At 32.2% G+C, this 20,867-nt stretch overlaps 2 protein-coding genes and 1 non-coding gene across 3 annotated transcripts; 1 reads left to right on the top strand and 2 right to left on the bottom strand.

Annotated features, from left to right (window-relative positions):
- The first annotated feature begins 7,387 nt into the window (after window positions 1–7,387).
- Window positions 7,388–11,363, top strand: LOC124923685 (phospholipase D alpha 1-like). Its single transcript, XM_047463652.1, has 5 exons — window positions 7,388–7,504; window positions 8,470–8,569; window positions 8,661–8,738; window positions 8,822–10,691; window positions 10,772–11,363. Exons 1-5 carry the CDS (start codon window positions 7,443–7,445, stop codon window positions 11,203–11,205), a joined length of 2,544 nt encoding a protein of 847 aa, XP_047319608.1. The 5' UTR covers window positions 7,388–7,442; the 3' UTR covers window positions 11,206–11,363.
- A 2,045-nt stretch (window positions 11,364–13,408) lies between these two features.
- Window positions 13,409–13,492, bottom strand: TRNAY-GUA. The gene is given in 2 exon segments: window positions 13,409–13,444; window positions 13,456–13,492. It is a non-coding gene; the product is annotated as a tRNA-Tyr (tRNA).
- A 1,576-nt stretch (window positions 13,493–15,068) lies between these two features.
- LOC124927461 (probable glycosyltransferase At5g25310) lies at window positions 15,069–20,638 on the bottom strand. Its single transcript, XM_047467872.1, has 4 exons — window positions 20,339–20,638; window positions 20,033–20,169; window positions 15,890–16,250; window positions 15,069–15,818 (listed from the first exon to the last, which is right to left on the bottom strand). The coding sequence occupies exons 1-4, from the start codon at window positions 20,594–20,596 to the stop codon at window positions 15,147–15,149; spliced, it is 1,428 nt and encodes a 475-aa protein (XP_047323828.1). The 5' UTR covers window positions 20,597–20,638; the 3' UTR covers window positions 15,069–15,146.
- Between the last annotated feature and the right edge of the window lie 229 nt (window positions 20,639–20,867).

Below are 20,867 nucleotides of genomic sequence, written 5' to 3'. Positions count from 1 at the left end.
GTAAGGCTGCTGCTAGCGCTTCTTCACACTGCTGCTAGCGCAACTTCAGACTGCTGCTGAAGCAAGGCTGCAGCTAGTACAACTTCAGACTGCTGCTAAAGTAAGGCTGCTGCTAGCGCTACTTCAGACTTCTACTGAAACAAGGCTGCTGCCAGCGCGCTGAAGAGAACTTTTCTATTGACAAGGTTGTTGCCAGCGCCTCTTCAACTCTGCTGACGTTAACTCTGCTTCTAGCGTCTCTACAGCTCTACCTACGCATTAAACGTTTGCAAAACTTAGTTTTATTCAATTATTAACACATCATCAAAACAATGTCGTATTGATTTTAATTATCCTAAGTTCATTTTAAACAATTAAGGCATTTTTCTTAATTCAACATAATTAATGATTTCCTCTTTAATCTTAATTAAATAATTTCCCCTTTTTCTTTCTTTAACTTAATCTAATAATTTTCCCCATTTTGATTATGTTAAAACTAAGTCATGAGAGTAGGGAATTTAAAGGTAAATTATATATTTATATATGAACATAAATACACAAAATATTTAGAGTTAGATATCCCCTTTTAGATTCTTCGTAGCTTTCCTGAGCCCGCTCCATCTGACTCGCTAATAACTCACTATCTCCATCTTTGTCCAGGCTTCCCCCTACCTACTCTTCCCCCTCGACCGCTTTCCCCCTTTTTAAGAGCATCAGCATCTTCTATATGATTGTTTACTGTATTCTTAGGAAAGTGTGTTACTTCGGCAATTTGCATACCGATAGTATCAATCTTCGCGGAGAGATCCTGGTTTTGGTTGCAGGTAGTTTTAGTAGAATAGATTTCATCCTAGTCATGGACTTCTTGATGATCGTTACCTTAATAGAACTCCTCGAAACTTGGTTAAGGATTTTATCCTGCGCCGAAGCCTTTGAGGCCGTTGCTTTTAAGGTAACAGTTGACTGCTCCTTCAGAAATTCAAATTCACCAAAGATTGTTGCAATACTCTGTTGTAGAGACGCAATGGTATCTTGGATGAAATGAAAAAGATTCACCGTTCTTTGAGATGACTCCTATGGAGATTGAGGAGGCGACTATTCCAGATGGGAACCGGTTGGAAGGATCTGAAGAGGAGAAATATGTGTGCTTACTTGAATGGAAGACGACGCTGGATCTTTTGAAGAAGAAGATGCCCGAGAAGAAGGCACCTTAATTAGTGCTTGAGATAAGCCATCAACCCCTTGAATATCTGCACAGATTTTTTTGATATCCTAGATGGTTCTTCAGAGTGACTTGAAGCACCTCGAAGAAGTTATTGCTTAGTTGGGGGGGATTGCTGCTCGATTGTAGAAGAATGCTTCTTGGCATTCGGACTGTGTTTCGGCTCAGAATCTAAAGAGATCTACATAGTTGCATGAGAGAGCTCCTTCTCAGGGGTAGGGGAAGATCGTTGATAAGCACTTTTAGAGGATAATTATTGCTCAGCAGCAACAGGGAACTGTTGCTGCTAAACAGTTTGTTTGAGTTTCTACTGCTCAGCAACTTGTAGAGGCAGCTGCTCTGCAGCAAGGAGGGGCTATTGTACTTCAACCAAGGGGAGCAGAGCAGCAGGGAACAACAACTTTTCAACAAAGAAATGTTGTTCTTCGGCATCTGGATGGTTCAACTTCCATAGGCTTTCCCCTTTGTTGCTCAGCAGCACTAGCTAACTCAGTGCGATGTATGAACGACATGGAAGTTGAGTTGAAGGAGTCCAAGAGTTGTTGTAGTCTTACGTTGACCTTGGCATCCAGCCATGTTGTTCTCTCTAGAGGGTCGTAATTGGCATTCCTTTGGATAAGGATGGGGTGCAAGGCACCTCCTCTAGTGATGGTCGCTACCATTTCTCTCCTCTTGAGAGCTTTCTAGATGTTCTTAGTGTAAGACCAAGTCAGGAGTGATTTCTCCATAACTATCGGCGCCTTAAACTTTAGAATTAGGTTGGCACCATGAATAAATTGATTGAATCTATGATGAAGCCTTATATTGCTCCATTTTTCGAACATCCTCAGCTTTACCACAACTGTTGTCTCAACCTTCTCTATAATCATATCAATTGTTTTTTTACGACGGAGAGAGGTTCGAGTACAAAGACCACAATGACTTTTCCCTTTCCTGCAACTTCGGCAGGTTGACAGTAGTAGGGATAGGTTCCCTAAAAAAATACCTCTAGCAGGTTGAACCCTTTTTGTCGTGGCCACTAGAGAGACGGTCGATAGGGAAAGATTGTTTTTGGAGTTGTTGCTTCTTGTTGTGTTGCAGCAAGGGTAACAGTTGTCTATACAGTTAGTGTTTCAGCCACCTTGCCAGCAGTTGGTGATTCAACCAGTCTATCTGTAGGCACATCGGTAGGTACTACGACCATAGCAACGTCATAGGCTACCTTAGGAATTTCCTTTACAACAGGGGATTCCTCTAGTCTAACCTTCTTATTACTGGAAGCAGTCTCTTCGATAGAATCAAGATTTTGATTGTTTGAACTTGCAACCGACTCTTCAATCCTCAACTTCCTTCTCTTCGTTGGGGTTGGACGTCGAGAGTTGGAAGAACGCTTGGACAGGGTAGTCGATTGTCCGCTCGACTGATGAGTGGATGATTCAATGCTAGTGTCATTTATTCCTCTCATACTGAGATAGTAGTTACTAACCATATTTCTGGTTATAACCCAATTAATGTGGATGTTTACTCCCTTGCTAAGGTTCACCTAGAGATACTCCAGTAGCCTGCTGATCTGTACAAAGAAACCAGCGCTCTACTTCTTTGGGAAAGAAACTATCATTATTAGGTTTGAAAATAAAACAAATGCCCAATTGATAGGCATTCACTTGGTTATTGTTACCATCATTTCAAATATGGCTTGCGTGTAGGCAGCGAACGATCCTACCTTCGCCCTAAGAGATTTAGAGATAATGTCGTTGAGGAGACAGAACTCTGGCTTCAAGCGCTTCTTCTTTCCATGAGTTTCAATAGGAAAGGCTTCGTTTGAGAAAACTGTCTGCATCTCCATAATATCCTTGGCTGGAATTAGGTCAAAGGTCGTGAGCCCTTTCATCGGAAGCCCAAAATATTAGGCGAACAACTCTTTAGAAATAGAGACTACCGCGCCTTTCACCGTGCTCTAAACGGTGTCTCTAACTATCCTTGCAGACGCAAAGAACTCGCGAACCTCTAATTCGTGAACAGTGAACGGACCCCCGAGAAACTTCCTCAAACTAGAAGCTTATAAGGATCTAAACATTTCTACCATCGTCGGTAACCCTAGAGAATAGACGGATTCGAAATCCACATGCATCAATTTTGAGCAAACGAGGTCATTTCAGAAAGTTAGGGTTTGAGACGATGAAGAAAAAGAAAGCTAAAGATTAAAAAGGCTAGAGCTTTAGAGAGACGATAAAGATTTAGGGTTTTAAAAATTGCAAAGGGAATATGAATCGTTTTAGGCGTGTTGGACACACTTTATAGAGCATGATCGACACGTGCCTTTTAAAATTAAATAAAATGGCATTATTTAAATAAGTATGCGTGTAGGTCACATTTTATAGAACATGACAGACATGTGTCTTCATGTTATTTTAAAATAAATGGAGGGAAATATTTATTTTAAAAATGTGATTGTTCACTGTGCAAAGAGGAATTAAACGACAGTGTAGTGATAAGATTAAGACAGTTGTTCCACTTGGCTTGAGACGAGTCGTCTGATATACAGTTAGACAGCCGACTGACCGCGTTGTCCGCTTACCTTGTATTTTAGTGTAATATCACTACTCTGCTGAAGGCGTGCTGCTAACACACAGACAACAGACTTTACCTAACAGTTGAGTGTCATTATTAAACTAAAATTCCATTTTGCTTAAGCACAGTCTAATATGATGTACAGTGTCATCAGCAAACTGTTCTTTCAGTACGGTTGAAGACAACCGTCTCAACACTTCTAGCTTATCAACTTATCAATAGATTCCCCCTAAGTTTATGCATAATTAATTAATTTCAATTTAGAAGACCTAAAATATTTATAAAATAAGAAAACTTAGTCTCGGAAAGTGACTTCGTGAAGATGTCGGTCACTTGTTGATCAGTTGGCACGTATTCTAGATACCATACTGAATCTTCCAAGTTGATGTCCTGTTTTACCTGCACATAGAAACATTGACAGCTCCGGTACCCATATTTACTTGGGTCCATGGTTGATTAGTCCATTGGGAATCCATATTTGAGTTATCTTTATCGATCTCTCACTTTGAGTTGTTAACAATGCGTATGATTTAGACTCGGCAGACGTCTTCCTGTCTGCTGATGATCTCTTGACTTTAGAAGATGACTTTTAATGAAAACTTCTTAACTTTCTGTCAAGTTTTTGTTTTCCAGACCAGTTGGCTGCCCGCTTCTTGGGCTTAAGCCACCTTGACTTTTGGTCAGTTGGCTTAACATATTTAAGTTCATCTTTTAAAGTCAAGTTATCACAGTTGTGTTTAGTTCCAATATCGGTTAAATTTCTCTTGATAAAGCCTATGGGTTTAAACTCGCCTTTTACAAGGTTTTACATTTTGCTGGACTTATCTGAGTTGCCATTAACAAATCATAGACTGGATTTGTATCCGACAGGCCTTTGCTGCATAATCAGTTGTTTGATGGCATCTCCAAATTTCGTCCAAGATCTAACCACGTATTTTAATCTTTGGTTTTCAGTAGAAAACATTTGAATTGATTCTTTGAGCTTCTCATTCTCAGCTGAGAACTCATTTATTTTGTTTTTCAAAACTTCCGGTTCATTGTTTTGAGATGAAGAGCTTGTACTGTCAGATTTATTTTTCAAATTTATTTCATTAAAAGAGTTTGACAGCTTCTTGTACTCAATGACCATGTCATTGAGTGTAGTAGTTAAATCATCTCTTGTGAACTCGTTAGAGGTGAAGTCAAATACCTCATTGTCGTTGGCCATGAAACATTTAACAGCTTCGTCCTCACTTTTTCTTGATGATCTTTCATTTGAGTCTTTGCAAGCCCATTTGATCTTGCTTTCTTTAGCTAGCAGAGCTTTCTGATCCTTCTTGTTATTCCTATCAAACGGATTATTATCATCCCTCTTGGGCTTTCTGTAGTCGGCCTTGAAATGACCTAGTTTGTCACAGTTAAAGAATTTTAAGTTAGCCTTGGATTCATTCAGTAAGTTTTTTCTATTGGTATTAGAGTTAGAATGATTCTTCCTCATGAATTTGCCAAACTTCTTGACGAAGAGTGACATAGAGTCATCGCAGATCTGCTTAGAAGACTTTGCAGCGCTCACAGCAGGTGGCTCTTTAGCAGTCACTAGCGCTTTTGTTGTGATGGATGTGGATGGTTCATCTTCATTCCTTGAGTTTATTTCAAACTCAAAGGTTTTCAGATCGGCGAACAAATCATACAGCTCAATCTTGTTGAGATCTTTGGATTCCCACATCGTCATTGTCTTGATGTCCCATTCTTTAGGCAATGTTCTCATCACTTTGATAGCAACATCTCTGTTAGTGTAAGTCTTTTCCAGAGTTGAGAGCTCAATGATTATGCTGCTGAATCTTTCATCGAATTCAGTCATTGTCTCTCTAGGACACATCTTGATGTTGTCAAATTTCTGTGTGGAAACCATCAGCTTATTTTCTTTGGTTTGGTCGTTGCCTTCATAGAGTTGAGTCAGCTTCTCCCAAATCTCTTTGGTAGTAGAACATGACTTGATCTTGCTGAATATGTTCTTGTCAAGAGTCTTGTAGAGAATGTCTTTGACCACATTGTCGAGGTTGGCCTTCCTCTTATCTTTAGTAGTCCACTCATGTCTTTGCTTCACCTTCATCTCAGGAGCACCATCAGTTGTAGTTGTGGTTGTGCTGACCTTCAGAATCTTCATCGGACCATCAGTGATGACATACCACATATCATCATCTTGAGCGGCCAAATGAGCTTGCATCCCGATCTTCCAGTCATCATAATCTTCCTTCGAGAACATTTGGATTTTGTTTAGGATAGACATGATTCAGATATCTGTAGTTGCTTGAGAATAGAAAAATCACTCTGATACCACTTGTTAGGATCGGTGACAATAATAGAAGGGGGGTTGAATATTGTTGTTCTAATTTTCAATTTCAATGCGATTTTAATTCTATTAGAGATTAAATTATGTTTCTATTCTTTGACAAATCGTAGCAAACTCTTGAACGAATTTAAGTGCGGAAACTGTTTGCTAGATTTTAAGCGACAGATATACGACTGAAGAAGCAATAAGGAAATAACACATTATTTTATAGATGTTCGGAGATAAAACTTCTATGTCACTCCTTTTCTGTTTTCAGAAGAATTTCACTAGAAAACTTTAAATTGTATAGTCTCTACACAAATTCAATCAGATCACAGGAGTTAATAGCTGCCTGTTCTGAACTCCTAGCTATCACACTCTGTTGAACAAATTATAATTTAATAACCTAATTAACCAAATATAATATTTATTTTAATTATTTTTTATTAAATATATTAAATTATATATTTTAATATATTCAGTTTATTAACTAATATAAATAATATATAAGAATATAGGAGTTTGGATGTATTTGGTCCAATATTAATTTGAGATATTATCAAATTAATTAAAATATTTAATACTTAAATTTTATATGTACTTTCGTTAATTCAATTTTTTATTTCTTGATATTTAAGTTATTAATAATTAATTTCAGTATCCGATTTTAATTGTTAGATTTATCAAACAAAATCTTAGTTTTTGCTTAAATTTAATATTCTTTCTACTAAAATTATTAATAATATTAAAAAAATTCAAAATAAAATTATTATTTTAAAATATTTAATTTTAAATTATTATTAATTACTTTGATTGAGTATGTATTTAATAAATATTTAAATAGTTATTCTAAATAAAATTATATATAAATTAAAATGTTTAATTTTTGAATCATTATTAAATAATATTTTATTTTAAATTAACATTAACATTAATTTTAACAATTATATAAATTACATATAAATAAACAAAGGGAAACATATTTTGAAATGTTTATTATCATAAATAAAATATTTAGTTTATATAAGTAAAATATATTCTTCTTAATCATTATTATTAAAGAACTCAAGCATAAAGTAAAGTTAAATTTATATTTGACTATTGACTTATATGTTCTAACTAATCAATATAGATTTATCTCTTACAGTTTAACCAAAAGTCTAAACTATTATCCATAAATGTTTGTTACATTCAGCAAGGGATATATACCTATTTGCAAACAATATATTAATGTGACACAAAACAGTATCAAGTTTCCCATAAATACAGAAAACTTGAAGCAATCATTTAATTGAGAGATACTCTTTCTTAAAAGCAAAGCAAAAGACATGATTCCCATTGTTGTGCATGCACTCAAATTTGAAATAATGCTTCGTTTTTATGAACGTATCATTCCGAGGTCTCTTTCTACAAAGCATTGAGAAGGTGCCAGATATATATAGGTAATTTTGCATTTATATCACTTTTTTTATTTTATTTAACATGATGCATTAATATAATTCAATTTTAACCAATTAGTTAGTTTAAGTGTCAAAAACTTTTATCTATTTTACTAAAAACGTTGAATAAATGGAGCTCGGAAGAAAACCAAATAAAAAAAATATCATTTTAAATCAACCTAGTTTAACCAACGTACGTGAAACACAAGAAACATAATCTACTAAAAACTATATTTATTTATTTCTTTAGAATACCTATTGTTAAGTACCTTTCTTCTATTCTACATATATAGGCTTATTATAAAGTTGTTCAAATTATTATTTAATTATATGTTACTTTTATTAAGAGTAATAGCTCCTAATTTTTAAGTTTACTTTAAACTAATGACTAATCAATTTGTTCAACCTATTCGATAATAAAAAGTATGAGCCTTGTGAGTTTTAATAGATAATTTTGTGTTTATTCTAGATAGGTAAATTAAAATGTTTTAGCAAAATCAAATCTCAAATTTAGATAAAATTCTTCCCAGGTAAGAGTTATTTACATATTTATAAGGAATAATTTAAAATAATTATATTAAAATATTAATTTCTTGGTTCAAATAATCAATATTTTTCTAGTGAGGAACGATAGGGAGCACGACTTTGGGGGAGCGACTCGTACAACGAAAGTGACCTCGCTGTTATATAAAAAAGACCTCGTCCCTTTTGTATAACAACGAGGTCTCTTTTGTATAACAGCGAAGTCACTTTCGTGTAACAACGATGTCACTTTCGCTATACGAGTCGCTCCCCCAAAGCCGGGTTCCCAATTATTTTTCAATAGATTTGTAACGAAGCTTCCCAAATCCTATATATTATTTAACCAATTGTACAGATTTGCACTTCTGCATGCATACAAAAACATGACAAAAATGGTAATAGATGGGAATTCTATTTATGATATTGGTTTGCCTTTCAATCTTCAGAGAAATGGAAATGGGCAATGACTCACGCTTGCTCCACGGAACTCTTTACGTGACCATTTGCGAGATCGATAAACTTCGGTTTAGATATAGCCTCGGCAAGGTTTGGAAATTCCTAAAAGCATTTGATCTTTTCATAAAACTGTATACTCATCATAACCCATAATCCATCAATGCACTTTTTTCCAATTCAGGGTGCAAGAACTAGAGCACAAGTGTTGGGAAAAAATGTTTTGTCTCAAGCCAAGAGGGTTTTATTATGCCGGCCCGAGGTACGTAACTACTAAAGGGAAACAAGTGTTTTCCATGTCGATGATTATCTGATTTTACTTGTTGATCCTTTTATGATGAACAGATTGTTGGATTCAATACATACGCGACTGTTGATTTGGACAAGGCCAGGGTGGGACGTAGCCGAAAGATCAAATATTCCCATTCGGATATGCGATGGGACGAGTTTTTTCAAATTTATTGCGCTCATACGGTTAATAACATCGTATTCACTATAAAGAACTCCAATCCGGTTGGAGCAACGCTAATCGGACGAGCTTATTTGCCTGCAAGTGAGGTGTTTCAAGGACAATTGGTGGAAAAATGGATCGATATATTAGACGAAGAGCGAAATCCCATATCCGGTCATTCCCGCCTCCATGTGAAGGTTCACTTCATAGATGTCACACGAGAAAACAATTGGTCTAAAGGAATAACTTCCCCTACGTTCGAGGGTGTCCAACGTGCGTTTTTTATGCAAAGACAAGGTTGCAAGGTTACATTATACCAAGACGCTCATGTCTTAGACGGTTACATCCCAAAATTCATCCTATCTAGCGGAATAATTTACGAGCCCGGGCGATGTTGGGAAGATATATTTCATGCAATCTCAAACGCGAAATACTTGATTTACATCGCGGGGTGGTCAGTTAACACTAAGATTACATTGATAAGAGACCCCGAGAGGATAAACCAAGGAGAAAACATAACATTAGGCGAACTACTAATAAAAAAGGCGAACGAAGGCGTTCGAGTCGCAATGCTTGTTTGGGACGATAGAACGTCGGTTGATGTTTTCAAGAAAGATGGACTAATGAACACTCACGATCAAGAAACCGCGGATTTCTTCCGTGGAACGAATGTCAATTGCTTTCTATGCCCACGTAATCCCGATAATGGGAGAAGTATTGTCCAAGGAATTCAAATTTCCACGATGTTTACTCACCACCAAAAGAGTATATCCGTGGACTATGAACTCCTAGGCCAGGAAACACCGAAAAGGAGGATAGTTAGTTTTATGGGAGGTATCGATTTATGCGATGGTCGTTACGACACTCCGGTACATTCCCTTTTCCGAACATTGGACTCGGTTCACTCCGAAGATTTTCATCAACCTAATTTCAACGGTTCTTCGATTAAGAAAGGTGGTCCACGAGAGCCTTGGCACGACATTCATTGTCGGCTAGAAGGCCCGGTTGCATGGGATGTACTCTACAACTTTGAACAAAGGTGGCGAAAGCAAGTAGGAAATAACTCATCCATTTACACCATGCATGAGCTCGACAGGTTTATTAGCCAGCCGATTCCTTCAACATTTCCTGACGATACCGAATCGTGGAACGTCCAAATATTTCGATCGATCGATGGTGGGGCGGTTAATGGTTTCCCTTCAAAATGGGACGAGGCTTGTGAAGTAGGATTGGTTAGTGGAAAAGACCTTGTTATCGATAGGAGTATTCACGACGGTTACATTAATGCGATTCGTCGAGCTAAGAACTTTATATACATTGAGAATCAGTATTTCCTCGGAAGTTCATATGGGTGGAAATGGAAATCGAAATCGCAGGCAGAAGACATTGGTGCATTGCATCTTATACCTAAGGAATTGTCACTCAAGATTGTTAGTAAGATTCAAGCAGGAGAGAAGTTTAGAGTTTATATAGTAATTCCAATGTGGCCAGAAGGGATACCAGAAAGTGGCTCTGTTCAGGCAATTCTACACTGGCAAATGAAGACAATGGAAATGATGTATGAAGATATAGCCATGGCAATTAAAGCCACTGGACAAGATTCCGACCCAAGGGATTATTTGACATTCTTTTGCCTTGGTAACCGCGAGATTCAAATGGGCGAAGAATACACACCACCTGAGAAACCAGAGGCCGACAGCGATTACAGCCGAGCACAACAGGCTCGCCGTTTCATGATCTATGTTCATTCCAAAATGATGATAGGTAAAAAAGTTACTTTCAATGATTTGTTTGCTTAGGTTTACATTGTTATCTAATGAATTTTACTAATGTTTCATGTATAGTTGACGATGAGTACATAATCATTGGATCAGCAAATATAAACCAGAGATCAATGGATGGTGCAAGGGACAGTGAGATTGCAATGGGTGGTTACCAGCCTCATCATCTAAAGAATAATTACCAACTTGGACAAATATATGGGTTTAGAATGGGGTTGTGGAGAGAGCATCTTGGAGATATTAGTGAACATTATCTTCATCCAGAAAGCCTTGAATGTATGCAACTAATAAACATGAAGGCAGAAAGGAACTGGGAGCTCTATGCTGCTGCCGAAAATCTACATGAGAATCTCCCGGGACACTTGCTTCGATATCCCATTGAAGTTACCAAAACAGGGGAGGTGAAAGAATTGGCTGGATTTCAGTGTTTTCCTGATACAAAAGCTCTTGTTCTTGGGACCAAATCTGAATTTCTTCCTCCAATATTGACCACTTAAATGATCATTGTGCATGTAAAAAATAATATCATCTTATTGTGGTGTAAATGAAATGTAACAACATTTATTAAATATAGAAATTATCAATCAAAGTTAATATTACCACAAGAACTATCATCATGTTATTCAGTCTTCAATGAATATAATTTGACTCTATATTCAACTTAGGCACTTAAATTTAAAAATGAACAATAAATTAGCTTAAGATTATAATGTACATATTTTTTGTTTCACATTTTGTTATATGAAAGAGTTTTAAATGGTGGTCTTTTGGGCTCATCGAATTGTGATACTATAATCGTCGTCTCATTTGCCTAAATTGGCCGAGTGATATTGAATAATCAAGATGATCGATTAACGGGTTTAATCGAATTCCAATTTTAACCCATCCAAAATTAGTAATTTTAGTTGAAGAATAAAGTTTGGATTATATTTAGGTTGAGTTCAAAATTAATTTGAGTTAAATTATTTTGACTCCAAAGTTTATCAAGCTTAATGATTTTTTATCTCAATTTTTAATGTCATCTATTATATTAATTATTTTTGAATATTTAGAAGGAGGAGAATACCAAATTTAATAACGAACTTGAATGAATGTATAAAATATACTTATTTATTCAAAATATTTTATTTATTTATATAAATCTGAAAAAATTGTCATATTTACGTTTTTAACGAAAAAATTGATGACTTTAATATTTGTCAGTTTTGCAGGCATTATTTATTTATTTTTGTTGGGAAATGCTTTTAAGTCCAAAATAGTTTACTTAAAATACTTCACAAATAAAATAATATTTTATCACATATATAAATTTTAAATTTAATGTTTTTATTTTAAAATAAGAAAGTATTTTAAAATTTTATTTTATTTAGTAAGATTAATAACTCTAATATATATAAGTTTATTTTTTTTTAAATTGAAATAAAATATTTTTAAACAAAAGTTTTGCTTTAAAATTTTTTAATATGTTTTATTTATATATAATTTGTTTTTATAATATATTTAAATTATAATTACTATTTAAATATTTATATAATTTTATTATTTAAAATAATATTTTATTTATATACAAATTAAAATTATTAATCATATAGAAGATTTTAACCTAAAATTATTATCTCAAAATATTATATTTTATATTATCACTAATTATATTGTTTAGTTTCATATTTATTTTATTTAAAAAAATTTAAATTAACTCAATTTTAATAATATAACATTTAACCGCATTTTGATTGGTTGGAACAGAGGCACCTGGTTTGAGTTTAAGAACAATGCACCTTACCCTAATAAAAAAAAAACAATTTTCCTTTCATTACAAAGAATCATCAAAGCTTCAAATTATTCACAGCTTAAGACTATTGTTGCTAATAAATTATTGAATAGTTATTCTTACAAAAGCTTCTTTGTAATTGTTCTCTCAATTTGTGGACCATTTTAGGAATAGTACGTAGGAGTTTTTCCATCTAGAGTTTATTCTAAATAGAATACTATTATTGTTGTTTTAATTTTTTTATAAAAGGAATGACATTATTATTGATGATAAATGAGAAATATATATAATAGTTAGCATTATGTCTAATAAATTTTGTAGAGACTTGTAGCTTATTTCATGTTTGAAAAAAGGAGTTTCTATAAATTAATTATTAATTTGTTAGTAAATGATGTTTATCAAAGTTTTAATTCGTTTAGAACGTGATATAATCTTTCGTTTAAAAAAAAAGTTAAATTGATAACATTTTATAAATGAGTTTAATGATAAAGAAATGATTTTAGAAAAACAAATGACTGTTTCAAAAGTAGTTTAATTGCTAATAAAACAATATTTTTTTACTTTTTTTTTGTATGATGTATAAACAAAAGGACTTGAGAGTATCATGAAATGTTGCCAATGATGAATAGATGCCAAAGATAGAAGAAATGTCGAGATGAGATACGACAATTTGTGAAATTCCTATAGGAAAATATATGTTTTTTTCAAATAAATTACTGCTTTACCTAGAAACACTTTTAAATATTCTTGACTTCCAGTTCATTGATGATTTACAGAAGCTTCTTTTCAAAATATTAATGTCATTATACACTTTCAAACACAACACCTGGAAAACAAACCACTCCATCCGGATGTATCATGTGACAACTTCTATTTTACACTTATTTTTACCATTTTTTTTTATCAAACTAATGGAAAATAAAAAATAATCCGACCTACCGGATTCGAACCAGTGACCTAAGGATAACAGCAACTACTACAGTCCTCCGCTCTACCAACTGAGCTAAGGTCGGTTTTAAAATATTGTTTTTATACATTTTACTAGTACATAATTCAGAAATCTTGTTTTATTTTTATTTTTATTTTTTTTGAATTAAAGAGAGCTAGAATATGACACCCCACATAAATAACATTCATCTTTCATTAGAAGCACTTTCAGTGCATGAGAATTGAATCAACAACTTTATAGTCTTTTTGGTCGACTCTCTTCATCAGACCATAGAGTTATTGTTTTTATAATTTTAAGTGGGACAACTCTTTTGAATTTAGTGTCACAAATTATTAAGATTTTATTACAAATTTATCTAACTATAATTAAAAAAAAATCAAATAGTGATTGACTGATTGTAAGTGAAGTGTGTTAGGATATCTGTAAAAAAAGCGATTTCTTTTCATTATTCTCTTTGTTGGTATATCATATTATTTGGCAGTCTTAATTTCTTTACACGGTTATTATAATGAATTACTATGTAACAACTTATTAAAGCTAATATGGTTCATAATGCACATCAGGTTAGGAATATCATAATTATAATACTATAATAATTATATATATAAGTATTTAATTTAGTATTCTTTGTATTTAAGTTAAAGAAAATACATAAGAGAATGATGCTATCCATAAATAAAATAAAATATACGGAAAACAAAATTTCATTATTAAAAAATGCACAATTATCAAGAATTATCGTCGAGAGTCAGGGCCGAGGAGTAAGCCTCGGACTAGGGCAGTCCATTTAATCAAATAAAGAAGACATTTATAGTATTTTTAAATATAAAAAGATCTAGCTTAGTGATTTAAAATGAAAACATAAGATTATTATTCGGTCATGGGTTTTATTCTCACAAAAACTTATTTTTTAAACATTTTTTAGCTCTCAAAATTCACGTTTTTTTTGCTGGGACAGCCTGAAACTCGGGGGTCAGTTCTGCTGAGAGCGAAAGAATGCTCTCGGTGATATTAATATCACCGAAGACAAAAGGTTGCTCTCGATGATAATTATAATTATAACCGAGAGTATAGAGTTGCTCTCGGTAAAAAAAACTTATATTTTGTCATAAACGATTTGAAGAAGAAGCAAGATCGGAGTAGGTTAGGGAATGCACTGTTTAAGAGAACTCAGGCCAATTTGTATATTATCGTAAAGAGGGGATTAAGGAGACATTTTGGGGACTAGATTTTATTAGTAGGGGCTCTTGAATTAGAATGTCATTTGGAACAATAGAGGCCTACCAAAGGTCCTTAATGGAGGTTCTTAGAGAGGCGCGCGGGCACAATTCATTCCCTTAGTCGAGTCGAGGCTCAAGCGGTGGATTGATGGAATGATTAGAGAATGTAAACTAATTCTGATAATGGATCGGCTCAAGAAACTCGGTGCAAACTAATATTGATTTTAGTTTTAAGATATGGTTTCATTTGTTTATTTTTCTTTATTGTGAGTGAAACTAATGTTGTATTAATCTTTTCTTAACTTTATTTTGCTAAACTTGTGATAGGTCATGTTACAATTTGATTTATACAATGAGATTAAATCTTATAAAATCACATCCTTACATATATATATATATATATAACTCATATTTAAGTGTTTCAATCTGCATCTAACCTAAAATGAAATAATTATTATAAATATACTAAGTTCTTCTCTACATAGTCTATATATATACTTACCCAAGTCTTACATTAAGTCTTCTAAGCCAAACAGAATGTAAAATCATATGAAAGACATCAAACCGTTTAGCAGGTTGATTAAACACAAAATGTCTCCTCACCGCTCTCAAACCCTTCAACAACCTCAAGTACTTCTCCTCAGAAACTCCCATCAGAATCTCCTCCATCATAGGAATCTCCGAAACCTTAACTTCTATCGAGAAGGCCTTCCAATTCAAAACATCACTAAAAGGCAAAACATAATGGTCAGATATTATAACCGGAATACATTCAGCGTATATAGCCTCAACTATTCGCGGGCTTGCGACTTCATATCCACTAGGACAAAGACAGAACTTGGATCGTAAGAGGTAAGAATTGTAGTCGGAGCCATTTGGTAAGTATTCATGGACTTGGATAGTAGGTTTTGTTTGGGATTTCCAATGGTGGAGAATTATTGGTCGGATTGGACCATGGAGCCCCCCGGCAAAAAATGCTAGTATTGGGCGATCAGTGTAGTTGTTTGGAGAAGGGTGAGCTAGTTTTGGAGAGATATTACCATCATAGAGATTGATTTCTGGAAGACTAACATCTTTTAGTGGGTTAAACCCTTCAGAAGAGTTTGCATTACATAGTACCCTTATCGAATTGTTATACACTTGAGGGTGTCCTTGTGATGCATGTGGTCCCTGTAAATGTTCCCAATTAAAATGAATGGTCTAATGTAAAAGATGGATGGAAGAGATGATTGTGTGCTTACCCAGTCATGGCAAGACAGCATAAAGTGATCAGAGCCAGATGTAGCATTCCAGAAAGGGTGTTTGGTAGAGATGACCCTTACATAATCAGACACAAACTGTTTCAATGGAGTCATATCATATGAAAGAGGCTTGTATAGATACTTAACCATCCATGTCACGCTGAATGGCATAAAATAAACATGTGCAGCTCTTGGGTCCTTTGTCCTAAACCTTTTTCCTCCAATTTTCCAAAGTTCCATTTCATGTATGAATCTCCCTTCGGATGTGTATATGTTCTTGCAAGGCCCATCATGTACAATTGGTATCTCCCCTTCTTCATACACATATACCTTCAATCTCCTCTCCATTTCCATATAGCTCCTGCATCCAAATTAATTATATTAACACACAAGTCATTAATTAACTTTCTTCATGTCCAACAGAACAGGGAGACATAATTAGACACATGCAATCATAGTTCCCATTACTAAAGAAAAGTGGATAAGATCATTCATGGTTACCCTCTCAATTCAGCAATCTTTTTACACAAAACTGGCTAGCTGTGAAGATAAATAAAAAAAACGTTTAATCATTGCACATGCATGCACTAGAGGTGATCATCATGGACTCTCTCTTAACACACAAGTTTGAGAATGAGGTTTTAGTATGTATGCATCGATGTCTTATGATTGCACATGATATGAAATAAATATGGATCATGATTTATGAGTACGGTATAATTAAATTAGTTAGTTAGAACAAGGTTTAAGGGGTGAATTATTAGTTAAGAAAAAGATCAAGAAGCTTTTAAGTGTTTTAAGTGGTGTTGTTTAGTTCAATCATGTGTTAATTCCTCAATTTTATGTTAGTAAGTAATTTATTGTTAATTTTTTAAATGTAATATTATATTATTTGATAAAAGGTAAAACAAATTGTAAATCACTTGACTGAAAGACATTGTAAGAAAATAAATGAAAGAAAAAGAATTCAATGAACATAGCTGATACATAACATATAAATTACACTAATGAAATCCAAATAACCATGTTTATAAGAAAAATAAACATCTAATATATTAAAATAAACATTAGAAAAAACTCAAAAGTGAACAAAGAAAAAATTTCACTAATTAAAGTCAAAGATGTAAAGTTATATGAATTTTAACCCTTAACATCACTCACAGTGAAATGGGCATAATTATCGAGAATGATTGCCGAAAACGAAAAAATACTTTCGAGAATTTTAATATCACTGAGAACAAATGATTTCCTTCGTAGATAGTTGTTAATATTATCAAGAGCAAAGAGTTATTGTCGACGGTAACTTTTTTCTCTCGATAATAATATTAACAATTATCTATCTACGAGGGTAACCCTTTATTCTCGGTGATATTAATATTCCCGAGAGCATTCTTTCGCTTTCGGCAATAATTCTCGGTAATTATGCATATTTTACTAGTGATTAAATGTTAAATCAATTTATTATACATTAAATTAACTATTTTTATGAGATCAAACAAGTTTTTTCTAAAATATCTATAATTCAAAAGAAAAATATAAGATGAAATTCAAGCTTTTGTTTACTTTCCTAGGTCTGGTTTGGATTGATGGTTTTTTTAAATTTAGAAAGTGAAAAAATAATAATTCTAAATAATTTTAAGAAAATGATAATTATTTTTTATTAGTATTTTTATGTGATTATTAAAAATATTTGATTAAAAAATTAATTTTATTTATTTTTAAAAAAAATTTAAAAAGAACGGCCTAGTGTATTCCTACAAAGACAAGAAAGCACCTTAAAACGTCATCATCATGCGTAATGAAACCGTTTTGCTTTTTCTATTTGCCCAGTTCAGAAAGATTGAATGTTTCTTATCCCCTCAGACCAATTTAGAATAACGATGATTCCACAAATTATGTCACGCATCAAATCAAGCGTCAACTGCAAGAATTCGAAAGTCTATGGCCTCGTTTGATGAAAAGGTTTTGGAATAAAATCTAGTTTTTATCCTAAAACTCAAACATTTTATCAACCATCAAATCAAATAATTTTATCATTTAAATACTAAAATTATTCTCTAATTTTATCCTCTCTCTAAACTATAATTCTCTCACTTACACCATATCTTCTAAAGTCAAAGGACAAATTAGTCATCAAATTTTAAAAACCAGTTTTTTCTATTTTTTTATCAAACAAGGTTTTTTTTTTTTATAAAACCCAGACTAAACCCAAAAAACCCTTTCCTCAAACAAGGCCTATATATAAAATTTTCCACACTTAAGGCCTTGTTAATATTTGGGTTTTCAAAATAACCCAACCAAATCAATTATCACTTCACTCTCCTCTCATCTTTCAAATCAATCAAGTCATTAACCAAAATACTAAAATACGCTCTATTTTAAATTATAATTATTTATTTTATTTATATATATTAATACCCTTTAAGTCTTTTTACCAAAAAAACACCATCTTAAAATTATCACCGATCATTACCAATAATCATTTTTCTAAATAGTTTTTTTTTTTAAATATATATATTTTACTTTTTTAAATATAAACTAATTATAAAATAAAAATATAAAGAGAAAGAATAATTAATAAAATAAAATTTTTTTTTTTATAATTTTAATCAAACAAAAGTTTAATTATTTACCTTCTTTCTTTTATCTATTCCCTCAATAATTATATGTTTATTATAATTTAAATTTACATTACATTACATTTTAACAAATATAATTAAAATATATTAAATTAATTAAATAATTAAAAGAAATGGCAATATCAAACTAGAAATAATAGAAAATAAAGTCAGGATGAGAGCAAAGAGCAAATTTCCACCTCACACATCATCTTAAAAAAAATTAAAAAAAGTAATACGAAAATATTTAGAAAATAGAAAAGTAAGACTTTCTTATAAGCTACTCAAGAATACTAATAATCAACATTACTTCACTCATTTTATAATTTTGAAACTTTTTATACTTTATTAAAATTATTAAACTTCAATTTTTTATTAATAAAATGAGCATCACATATTAGGCACTTGATTAAGAGTGTTTATAACCAACTCCATATTAGTGTAACCTTCTTAACTAAACCATTTATCAATGAACTCTTACTTTTGGTTTCTATTATAATAAAAAAATTGAAGTCTTCTTTTATGGGCACCTAGCTCACACACCATGACTGAATTCCATCCAAATAACAACCCCAAAAAAATGATGTTTTGTGTATTGGACAAAGTTTAGTATTGGTTCTCCTTATTATATGTATTTCATTTAAAAGGGAAATTGTTGTAAATCAATTGAATTACAACCAAAACTAAATTCCAAATAACCCTTAATACAAGTCAATCTATAAACTATTCTTAAACTTTAAAAATATATATTATTGGTTCTTATTCAAAATATAATTCTATTTATATTATTATCTACACTCAAGTGGTAATGTTTGATTGCTTTTTTTATACATGTATCCTTTAATTTTGAACATGTTAAGATTAATAGTTAATCAAATAATATCTGTTTAATCATATAATTCAAACTATTAAATATAATATTGAAATATTTTATATATATTTTTAAATAATCTTACTTTTTTCCAAATAATTCAAAGATAAAAAACTCTTTATTATATAAAATAAAAGTTAAATTTAAATCATATTTCTAAAATTCAGAATTTTAGGTTTTTTTAATTGATTACCTTAATTATGATTCTTCCTTTAATTTAAAATAATTTTATTAATAATTAAATTCTTCACCTCTAATTTCTTAAATATAACTTTTTATACTTTTAACAATTATTATTTTATTATTATTTTAAAATATTTTAGGTAAAAATCAAACTAGTTGTTGTTTGTTTGTGAACCATTTTATCACTTAAAAACTATATTATTAGTGGGTTACATTTTAATTACTCTCCTTATTAATTATTTATATATATTTTTTAGAAGAATAAAATATTTTGGAATTTGAATTATGAACACTGTTCTTAAGAAATATTTGAGTTTTATTTAAAGTTGTTATCAATATTAGCATTTTAAAATATATATTTTATACCAATTTTATAAGATTTAAGAAATAATGAATATACTCATATAAGATCTAAGAAATAATGAATAACCATGAATAAGACATAAGAAAAGGAGAGTAATAATAGCTTACTGATAAAAGGCACGAGGATTGCGATATATGCGGTTTTTGTCGAGGTAATCCATGGATACGTTCCGAGCGTTGGCCGCCTTCCTAATCGCAGCTCGTGCTCGTGCTAGCTGACGTTCCACCATTCCAAGTTGTTCTATCTACAGTTTTTCAAATGTATACTTTTGAATGAAAAGTCATAATTTAATTATAGATGCAAATATGCAATGTTTAGACCAAAATATATAGTTAGTTAACTGCAATACTAGAAACAAGATCAAACAAAAGATTTGGATTAAATTAAGGTTTATAAGTCTAAAGACGACTTACAACTGGAGATTGATTTCTAAGATTAACGTCAAGAGTAGGAGAAGAAACCGAATCGTCGGTTGCAGAAATTGCGCGAAATTCCTCTGGTGTACTTCTGATAAACCGTTTCTGCAACTCAACAATCTGAACTGCTAAACCTACGTTTGAACTGCTTGAAGAAAGCAACGAAATGAAATGATCTCTAACAATGAGAACAGAGATCACAAATAGAAAGGTAATCGCAGAAGCAGTTATTCCATTGATCATGATCATCTTCATCCCCGTAACTTCTTATCGAAATCGTAACTGTTGAGAAATCTTCCACCAAAATTCTAGTTTCAAACTACAAATTTATGAAGAAAGATATTGAGAAGTATATGAACTGTTCTTCTTCAAATTTATGGAGGTGGAAAGCTAGATGAATGAACGTGTAACTTACGTAACTTACGAGTATGACCGTGAGGTTTAATTTAGTAACTGATAAAGGAAATCATAATCTCAAGAAAAATAATTAATGCGATTTTCATAATTATATTATTATTTTCCTAAA

Source organism: Impatiens glandulifera, chromosome 2 (genome assembly GCF_907164915.1).
Source record: "Impatiens glandulifera chromosome 2, dImpGla2.1, whole genome shotgun sequence".
In the NCBI taxonomy this organism is placed as follows: Eukaryota; Viridiplantae; Streptophyta; class Magnoliopsida; order Ericales; family Balsaminaceae; genus Impatiens; species Impatiens glandulifera.
This window is presented reverse-complemented; position numbering and strand designations above follow the sequence as displayed.